Here is a 10,627-nt window from a genome sequence, read left to right on the forward strand (position 1 = left end):
CCCTCACCGCTGGGCAGGCGACTGATGATAATCCGTGCGGCGAAAGGCCACCGAGGGTTCGGGATCGTGATGTGCTGCAGGTCCTGGATGCGTTGTCCTGTCGTTTGTCCAGCATTGGCGTGGCTCCGTCAGTCAGTTGTTGACGTTCGTTCGCGCGATATCGCTGTTCGCAGGTTGCTTGCTATTGGCACAACACTAAGCAAGCCAGCAAGGTACTGTGACGCTTGATCAATACTCTAAAGGACGCAGTTAATGAGGTGTGAAAATGTGTTAAGTAGATAGATGTAGCAAACTGATGTGATTATTTACAGTTGAAGCCGACTATTTCCAGATCAGTTTAATAGCCGTCGGACATTAGAGGGTAGTTCAGTCTGAGATTAATTCATTGCATGTTAATTCGTGTTAATTAAGCAGCTTTTGATTTATTATGTACTGATTCTTAATCTTAAACTACCCAACACTAGCAACAAATCCGACGGCAAAAGCGTCAGGAAATATGGGCTGTCCCACCCAGTATTAGTTGTCAAACACACTGGACAACACACCTATCAGTGGCAGTGGGCTCACACGCCGGATTATATTACAACCCTGCCCAGCTGCTGATGGTCCCTCGGTGATGAGTGCAAAAGTTTGATGGACCGCCCCCAGTAAGGGCTCGCTTTACGTCGTGGTTAGTTTTATCACAACACTCAATGTGGGATCAAAGGAACCAGAGCACAGCCGAAAGTGTTGCTATGGACACGGGATTGAACAGACGTGTGTGTTTGTGGTAATGTGCCGAAGCCGAATCCGAATTTTGAAGTAGAAGAAGCAATTCAACAGCACAGCAATGACCAAAAGTGTGATTAAAGCTAAGTGAATCCTCGAACAACATTAACGAACCACAAACGAACCAGTGTGAGCATAACGATTTCTTTCCACCAAATTAGTTTTTTCCTGGGTGCTTTCTCTGCAACAAATAAGCTTTCCCAATTAAGAAGGATACTCCTGGAAGTGTGTGTGTGTGGTGCGTTGTTGTGAGTGCTCAAGTGAACGGAATAACACGTGTTTAATTATCCGTTGGAAAACACTTAATAAAATGGTAAACCAAAAAAGCTTCTATTGCTCAGAAATAAGTTCAGTGCCGCCGGGGGTTATTTTGTACAAGTGAACAAGTGAAAAGCAATTGATTTGTGTTTAATTAAATGCATCCAAAAGTGAGGCACGAGTGCAATTGCCTGTGAACTTAAAAATAATACAAGCTTATCGGATTTGTGATTTTGTTGGATTTTATGAGCAAGGTAAATGATTTTTACCCCCGTTAATCTAATTTATAAATTCAGGCAACACATGTGGTGCAAGTCGTCATACTTAAAAACAAATAAACAAATAAATAAATAAATAAATAAATAAATAAAAAAATAAATTAATCATTTTTACGTGTTTGTGTTTAATGAACAGTTGGACTTGCTGTGTATTTTACTGGTTTGCCGGTCTAATAAAAATTGAAGTGTGAAACACAGCTACTAAACTAAAAAAATTTTGTGAAATTATTAAGCGCTAGTGACTTTAGATCGTGTCTAAAAATCTTAAAATAAATCTTAAGCAAATCTTTTATTTTTTTGTGTTAAAAAATAAAAATTTAATTCGTTGAAAAGCTTCAAGCATTGTGAACTTTTTTGTTACGTCCCGCTTCTAGGGGACCGCACGAAATCGGTTGAATCGGTTGAAAATCAAGAAACATTTTTCATGTATTTTGTGTTTTTTTTTGTAGGCCACGTCGGCCATCACCTGGACTTGTTGATACCACGTAGTAGGACAGCCAGTCCTTACTACGGGGGCATAGTCTGGAATTTATTTCGCTGCGACAGTCTTATTTTATTTGAAGCCTTTATGCTAAATTAATAATTAAATTCAATGGCTTTCATCCTTTTTTCAAATAATAAAAAGCATAACGAATTACTTTTGTGAAAGTGGGACCCTTTTGTGTACGATTACGCGTAAAATTGTGCTATCATTCGACGCAAAAGCTGTGCCAGAGACTTGGGAGTGCTCCTTGACAGTTCCAGTTTGCCCTGCTCATCTGGAGTGTGGAAGTGGATTACGATGGACGATGTGCGCTGCTAGGCCTAGAGTCGTTAAAGCAGCGAAACTGTAACGATCGGAGGCTGTTTATTGCGGGACTCCTATACGTCCCGCCACGATCGCTCCGCGCAAGATCGATGCTCGACGTAGAGGACGTAGATCTAAAATAGTGAACAAGGGAAAATTTAGCAAACAATCGAAAAGTCGTAACTGTTTAAACATAGCTGATCCATAGCTTTCGCAGTGCATTGAGCGTTACAATGAAGGCCGATTAAATGCGATCCACACAAAGAAAACAAAAATCATATCATATCATATTTTCCATATTATCGTGTGGGTTGTATTAACCTCTATCCCTCCCATAACACCTCCCGTCAGTTGATGGACACACACAAAGGTAGTTTTTGTTGCATTAATGCTTTCATTTGCGTTTGAAAGTTCTACCGCCTATTTACATGCCTTCCATTCATTTCTGACACTAAATTGCACCACTATCAAATATCTACCGGCATTTGATGGCAATCCGACGCAACCGATACGGCACATTGTCCACTTGGTTGGTAAAAGTGTCGATTTTCCCTTTGCCACACAATCGATTGTGCAGAGAAGATCTCTGCAGTGATGGCTTTCTACGGCTTCATCCGGAATGCAAATAAAAACACACACAAAGAGATCCACGGTCCACCTAGCTGGCGGAGCGGGTAGAGGAAGCATTTGCCGAAACGGAGTAACGATGCGTAAGGGTCTCAGTTTACTAACTGCCTATAAACTGTCCCAAGTCACTGCTGAACAATGGGGGAATGAGGAGGTTTACTTAGACTAGAAGATGGTCCTGTATTGTGCAGCGGTAACTGCAATGTAAAACCACAACGAAGCAGCTTTTTGGGGCTTGGTGAGCTTGCGTCCGGAAGTTGGCGCACCGTGACGAACAATAGGGCTGCCGGTCGGTGGATAGAAAAATGACCTCATAATGAACGATATTTGATATGCGTACGACTGGTAGGGATATTTATGCAAATGCATTAACCTTATGGTTGTAAACCGTAAGCCATAGGAGCCATAATAGGAGGGAAAACTATTAGGTAGAGCACATGAACATGGTTCGGAAGGTTCATCTCATTTGGGGCTTCATGTGCAACAGAACCGTACTGTTGATTCTACCGGAACAAGTGCGGTTTAAGTTTCATTTTGCTAATAACGGATTCGGTTAATCTACCGGACCGATGTTAAAGGGATGTAAAATAATTTTTCCAAGAATGTTCACGACCTCTACTGTTTTTTTGTTGCAGAAACTAACTGATTTACTATAGAGTAAGACTCTCTAAACTAACAGGTTGGCTGATAAGTCCCCGGTCTGACACATAGATGGCGCCGCTAGTATTAAATGCATATTATTGTTATATATCACCAACCTTCAAATGATTCGTGTCAAAATTTAACGTCTGTATGTCAATTAGTTTGTGAGACAGAGCGTCTTTTGTCAAGCAACGTTTGGTTGCTTGACAAACGAAAAAAGAACGAAGAAAGAAGAAGAAAAAAGTGTTGTTCCACCAAGACAACGCACCGTGCCACAAGTCGTTGAGAACGATGGCAAAAATTCATGAATTGGGCTTCGAATGGCTTCCCCACCCACCGTATTCTCCAGATCTGGCCCCCAGCGACTTTTTCTTGTTCTCAGACCTCAAAAGGATGCTCGCAGGGAAAAAATTTGGCTGCAATGAAGAGGTGGTCGCCGAAACTGAGGCCTATTTTGAGGCAAACCCGAAGGAGTACTACCAAAATGGTATCAAAAAATTGGAAGGTCGTTATAATCGTTGTATCGCTCTTGAAGGGAACTATGTTGAATAATAAAATCGAATTTTGACAAAAAAATGTGTTTTTCTTTGTTAGACCGGGGACTTATCAGCCAACCTGTGATAGTGGAGTATTATGGCCGATCTAACGAGCAATAATATTCCTTGGAGTGACGGACAATTTTGTGGAATTCATATTTGAAATGTTAAATGAAACTGTTATTAAGGTTAGAAATTTCATGTATTTGATCAACATCCTCGATAATTTATTTTATTCTGGATCAATTTACTTCTGTAAATTTAAAAATTTTATTATTTTTAAGTACTTTAAAGCAAAAAATAATTTTTTTTATTTTTTAATGAAGAATCAAAATAGCAGTACGCCGTTTATTGTAGCGTGTGTTGGCATTGCTCTTTATCCGAACAATATTCTAGATGAAAAATAAAATAAGGGTATTAAAACAGCTATTTTGCTACTGTCTAGAAAGTCGTACAACTCTTTCACCTTAGTTTTAGTTTAAGGCACACTCTTTTTTAATTTTTGAACAGTTTTTATTTAATTATTAAGACCATAACGGCCTCGATTTTTTTGAGTACCTTACATTCTTACAATTGGTTTTAAAACCCTGGAAAGAATTGGAACGGTCAGAACAGTGCTACTGACCTATGCTTTAAGAACCCCGTAATACAGTGTGTCAAGGACCTAAGCGTCATGCTTGACACGAGGCTTTTCTTTAAGGATCAGCTCGATCACGTTGTGGCTAGCAGCAGTACTAGGGTGCTTGGACTAGTCTTCCATATGGCCTATAAGTTCCAAGACGCAACATGCATCAAGGCTATCTATTGCTCTCTGGTTCGTTCGTTGCTGGAGTATGCCAACATAGTGTGAGGGCCTAGCGCAGAACGGTCTCAGGCGCGTCGATGCTGGAATCGGACGCTAGACTACCGGACCAGATGTATGCTGCTTGGTCTGCCTCCTTTAGGGGAACGTACCTCCCAAGCCAGACTGTCCTTCATCGCGGAACTACTCGACGGCCGAATAGACTCCCCGACGCTCGTTTCTGCAATTAATCTCGACGTCCCAGTCAGGTCACTTCGTGCCCGAGCGATACTAGCTGGAGCAGAGCAGCGAACGTCATTCGGCTGTTCTGACCCTTTTTTGGCGCATCGTGTCGTGCTTTTAACGCAGTCAGCGGTGCGTTCGTGCCGGGGATTTCGGTGGAAGATTTCTCCGACCAGGTTTCCGTTCAGGCGCCTAATCCGGTACTGTAACATACATGTTGCATCTATCGTTGTCTTTCTGTTTTGTGTAAAACTTGTAGAAATTGTAAAAGCTACCGAGAGGGATTATTTGTCCCTCGATGAATATAATAAATAACAAAATAACAAAAGATTTCTTATGTCAATTTGCTATTTATATATGAATCAATTTTACGTACGTTACGGTTTACGTACAATTCAGGTGAATTGTACGTAAACCGCAACATTCGTTTACTGAATTTTTAATACCATTTCTAAGTATCAGTAATTTATTGTTTACGAACTTTTTTTCACATCTCGTACCGCCTAATCTACATAATTGTAAGCAGCAAGAATTGCTGCTAGGTGAGGGAAGCATGAAAATGAATCATCAAGACATTATATATATAGTTATCACAACTTTCAGTTTATAAATCACCACCAGTGACGAAGTGAAATTCTTTCTTCACATCCTTTTTAACACTTCCTTTTTTTTCTTGCAATGATACTTACCTTCAAAAAGTTGCACTACAATTGTCTAGTTAGTTCGTCTATGAAGTGGGAACTTTAGTACCGAAGCTTTTTAGAAACTTTTACCCACAAAGCTCTTTTTTTTTGGTAAGTGGTTAACGTATCCGTGGTTTTAATCGTGACGGGAGCTTAATGAGTTTGGACAAGTTTCCTAATTAACCTCTTTTTATCCAGACACTCAAAAGGAACCTGAGAAGGATCCGAGTTGTTAGAATAAACTTATCGAGCGAGAGAACTTTCGATGATCCTTTCGATAATTACCTGTAGCCATACTTCATCACGTGTCATTCAGCTAAAACTTCGTTTTCCTTTTTTTTTTGTTGGCAGGTATTCAAAATGATACATCATCAGCCGACGAAGTATCATCATGCTAATCCACTAACACACTTCCTGAATCTTCACACATCGCATGCCACAGCAGCGGCGGCAGCCGCACTAGCACTAGCAACCGATGGTTTGGGCCACAGCCATGGACAACATCTTCATCAGCAAACAGTGGCTTCGGGAGTGGTTGGCCAGCTGCACCAACAGCAGCAGCATTTGCACTGTTCTGTCCCAAATTCATCGCCTGCGCACCAATCATTTCAGGCCCTCACCCACCATCAGCCAGAAAGACTAGTAGAAGGTCCACCGGCGGATACACTCAGCAGAGCCGGACGACGCCCTCGATCTACACAAAGTTCCCGAACGGACGAGGAGGGCGAACAGGACGAGAGCAGCAACGATAAGAGCTTTCTGGAGGAGTTAGGTGGACAAGAGCTTAAGCGGGAAGCGTACGATTCAACGGTTGAAATGTGTCAAGCGGAAGGTGGAAGTGAATCGGAAAACAATATCGACATCGATATTGATGATCCTGAACCGCAGGGGCCGTCTGATGGACGTACAACACACTGTGAGTCGATGGACAGTGCCAAGGGCAAAGATACGCATACGGAGCGGGAATCAAGCATGGCAAAGACGACACCATCCGCTAGCGAGCAGGAAGATAATGAAGAGGAAGAAATCGTCATCGATGGAAAGAGTGCGCACAAAACTTCACAGGAGAGTAGTGATAGAGCTGTCCACAGAGCATGTGGTAGTCCTTGCAACGAATCCACCACAGCCGTGCTCGATACGGACAGTTTCGTTGGAAAATCTTTTACGATAGCAGCCATCTTAGGGTTGCGAAAGAAGCAGGACGAGGCAGCAGCAGCTGCTGCAGCAGTTGCCAACGAGTACAATGAAGGTGTGATGAATCTTTCCACCGGTGCTGGCTTTCAGCAGCAGCAGCAACGTGTTGCCGCGGCGGCCGTAGCAGCTGCAGCAATGGGACGCTTGCCACTTGTGATGGCGGCTGCTGCTGCCGGTATGGAGAAACGTGACCGGGCCGATAGTGTGGATAGTGTAGACACCTGTGGTGGAGCGCTAGGATACGGTGGACAACAGCCACCAGGAGCTGGCCCATTGACTGCACTGCAAAATCTTCATCAATTACCCGCTTTGCATGGTTCTGTTGGAGGGAGCTTTACCGGGTTCCATCCAACCGGTGGTGGGGCAGCTGGTGGACATCCAGGAGTGCATCAACAACCACACCTTCAGGGCCACCATCCGCATCAGCACCACCATCATCAACATCATCCTTTGCATCATCAGGTTAATCCACACTTTACTGCTCACCATTTCCATCACCATCAAAGCCAGCAACAAGTGGGACAACATCAGCAGCAACCATCACAGCAGCAACAGCAGCATCAACATCAACATTTGTCACAACATTCAGCAGCCCATCAGCAACAGCTTCAGACTGGGCATCATATGGCACTGGGGGGACCACATCATCATGCACAAAATCATAATAGGGAAAAGTTTAAAGGTATGAAACAGGCCAACATAGCTTCAGTCTGAGGATATTAAAGTTTGCTCTTCGTTTCCGCCATTTAGAACTGGGTAAGAAGGCAGCCATGTCCTCATCGGCCGCATCACTCAAAAGTAAACGAGTGCGTACTATATTTACACCCGAGCAGCTCGAACGTCTTGAGGCGGAATTCGAACGACAACAGTACATGGTTGGACCGGAACGACTCTACCTTGCACACACGCTCCAGCTAACGGAAGCTCAGGTAAACTTCCCAAAATCAATTGCAAAGTATTATCCCAATAATGATCTTCTCCTTGCTTTCGTAGGTTAAAGTGTGGTTCCAGAACCGACGGATCAAATGGCGCAAACATCATTTGGAAATAACACAACAGCGGTTGGCGTTAATACGACAACGACAGATAGCTAGTGGTGTTCCGATCCCTACCGGCGATGCACAGACCCATCATGTGCAACAACAACAACAGCAACAGCTGCAACAAAACGGCATGAGTGGAGGGCGCATCCTGAACGCGATGGATTCTCCCGAGCTTACGATATGCACCGATTCGATGGATGCTCGCAGTATCAGCGATGGAGACGATTAGGAAAGCAGTATATAGCAATGGCGCTTTCCACTGCACCGTACTGCTAAGAAAAGATTATACAGGGAGAGATAGTTAAAATTAACGTTAACTGTACGTCTATTGCACATTAGTTCCTAAGATATAGGGCGAGCTTTGTAGTGCTTAAGTAAAGAGTTGAAACCCATTTATTTAGACCTTCTCACTAAAGAATGGGAGGAGGATGGTTGGACCGGAAGAAGGAAGACCCTGATAGTTCTGTGTAAATGCTGTATAAATAGTTTGTGTATGAATAAATGACCATAATTAGTAACTGAAATCTACGTAATAAATGTAAGTATAAATAGGCATTGAAGCAGGCGTCCACTTTTTCGTCATGGTTCGAAAAAAGTTTTGAACTGCTGATCATCCTTACCGTCCCCACTTGGAATACGGTTAGGATGAGATTCGATACCCGGTCCTGTCCGTCAACTATAGCCACGGGCGCGTAACGACTTTGTTCTTTTTAAACATTATGAGGTCTGGCTGCAAACCTATTATTCACTAGTTAAACGTATCAAAAAGTAATTTTAAAATCATAATTTTGAATCCTTTTAGTAATTTTCGACATCAATTTTTGCTTTTGAATCAACTTTTGCTACTTGGGACACACATCATGGCATTACGTTTGGAGCTTTCGCTAGCATCCGCATCGTGGCGTTTCCGTTTCGAAAACGTCAACCAGCTGTCATCTGCCAAGTGCTCCAAACGGTACAAAAGGAAAAGAAAAGAAAAACGTCGGACGTGTTTGTTTTCGCTCCGCACTACTGCAAAGAATTTCGTGGCGTTGGGCGATTCACTACTTCGCGAAACAGAAAACGAGTGTTAACAGTAAGTGAATCGGTTGAGAAAAACGGTACGGTTGTGTGAAACTGTGGCCCTTCCCTGTCCGAATGGGAAAAAACAACAAACCAATGCATACTATCTAACCTTTTGCTAGCTCAAAAGCCAAGTGGTGGTGTGGTGTTGTGTGTCGCCGTGTTCGCTTTGTGCATCTTCTCTCCTGTACCCTTGCGCGAAATGGGTGGTAGGCTAGTGAAAAAAGAAGAAATTTTCCTAATTTCGACGTGATTTTGTCTCTCGGTAAACTGTGCTCTAGCGTAGGTGCTGTGTCTTGTGTACCCCTTCTTGAAACAGCTACGACGATGCAGTACAGTGCAGTTGCTTGTTTCGGTGACGGTGAACGGGTGAAAATTGCATTTTTTGTCTGTATGGTGTCTGTGCTATTTTTCGATAAATCGAATGAACGTTCTTGAACAAGGCAAAGGGAAAGTTCTCATAGGGCCCTTCGAATGCTTCACGGTACGAACGTACTTGTCCTTCGGCCGTAGTAGGCTTATCGTGTATTTGTGCACTGTGACCGCGGTGTGTACGGTTTTAATTGCTTGCATCGTGCGTGTGGGCCTGGCTATCTGGGTTTGTGTGCGTGTGTGTGTCTGGGATAACATCCCTTCTACCGATTATCAACCCTTTCGAAACAGCCCCTTGCAAATGAAGTCAGCAGAGTTTGTTCATGACGTTTCGGTGTATACTATTCGAGCGTAATGTATGTGTGTGTCTTGGACCGAGAGCAAGTTTTTCGCTCGTCAGTTTTGGCTAGTTTTCCTATTTTTTGCAGATTTATTCCTATCATTTCTCTCTTTTTGAACGCAGCTTAGCCACAAACCTTACTGCGCTGGTGAATACATTTATATTCCCGTGGAATCGTGTCTCTTTCCCACAGGACATGGCTTTGATATTCTTGCTGGCAGCAATGGTATTTGGCCGCATTTAACGTAACGTTGATGCAGTACTGGATGGCGTGGTACACCCAGAATCACAGCGAATTGCTGTGCTGCGCTGCTGCTGCGTGGTCGTCGTGGTCGCTGGGAAGTAGGCCGCACCACCGAGAAGCAAGGAAACCTTTTCCACCAGCAGGGAGAAGCAGTGCAAAAAAAGCTGTCACTTGCAGCTTGTCCACTGCACACGACTCTACTTGGCATGGCCTACTACCACATTCATGATGCACAAGGGGCGAAAAACAACCCACAGCTAACATAGCAGGAACAGCAGGCAGCGGATGCTGAAGTTGTGTTGTTTGTTGTTGGTTTTGAACGTACGAATAAATGTGCAATGTATATAGGGCTGATGGCAATGGATAATTTTATACCTACGATATAATTTCACTTTCGATTCAGAAGACCCTCGTTTCTTTGAATCTTGATCCCTAGATGAGTCAAAACACCAAAAGACTATTTCTATACCGAAGCAAACGTCGTAAAAAGAGACCCACATGTGGAAAAACAATGTTTTGGTGCATCGAGAGACATTCTGAACAGACAGACATCAGGAGTCGTAGGCCTGTTCACTCTATAGAGTATTTTATAATCTCCGAAGAGCGAGTCCTTTGTACAAAGCGTTTGCATAGCACCTGAACGCGCGTCCAAACAATTATTCGATTGAATCGGGCACTTTGTGCTTGCGCAGCATAAAACTCTCTAATTTTACAGTTCCCAGTACAAAACGTAAACACAAACGTCGCCAGTGTAGTTTGTAATTGATTT

General features: G+C 43.2%; 2 protein-coding genes across 2 annotated transcripts in view; one reads left to right on the forward strand and one right to left on the reverse strand.

Moving 5' to 3' along the window:
• Window positions 1–10,627, reverse strand: part of LOC126558239 (TBC1 domain family member whacked) — a 263,712-nt gene that overhangs the window by 43,934 nt on the left and 209,151 nt on the right. The window lies entirely within an intron of this gene.
• Window positions 5,958–8,069, forward strand: LOC126557952 (uncharacterized). The gene is made up of 3 exons (XM_050213881.1): window positions 5,958–7,479; window positions 7,548–7,726; window positions 7,791–8,069. The coding sequence occupies exons 1-3, from the start codon at window positions 5,964–5,966 to the stop codon at window positions 8,067–8,069; spliced, it is 1,974 nt and encodes a 657-aa protein (XP_050069838.1). The 5' UTR covers window positions 5,958–5,963.

This window comes from Anopheles maculipalpis, chromosome 2RL (assembly GCF_943734695.1).
Source record: "Anopheles maculipalpis chromosome 2RL, idAnoMacuDA_375_x, whole genome shotgun sequence".
Classification (NCBI taxonomy): domain Eukaryota; kingdom Metazoa; phylum Arthropoda; class Insecta; order Diptera; family Culicidae; genus Anopheles; species Anopheles maculipalpis.

Coding starts and splice junctions, on each gene's coding strand:
- LOC126557952 (XM_050213881.1), top strand. CDS start 5,964: ATGATACATCATCAGCCGACGAAGTATCATCATGCTAATCCACTAACA. Junction 7,480..7,547: donor TAATAGGGAAAAGTTTAAAG/GTATGAAACAGG, acceptor TCCGCCATTTAG/AACTGGGTAAGAAGGCAGCC. Junction 7,727..7,790: donor TCCAGCTAACGGAAGCTCAG/GTAAACTTCCCA, acceptor TTGCTTTCGTAG/GTTAAAGTGTGGTTCCAGAA.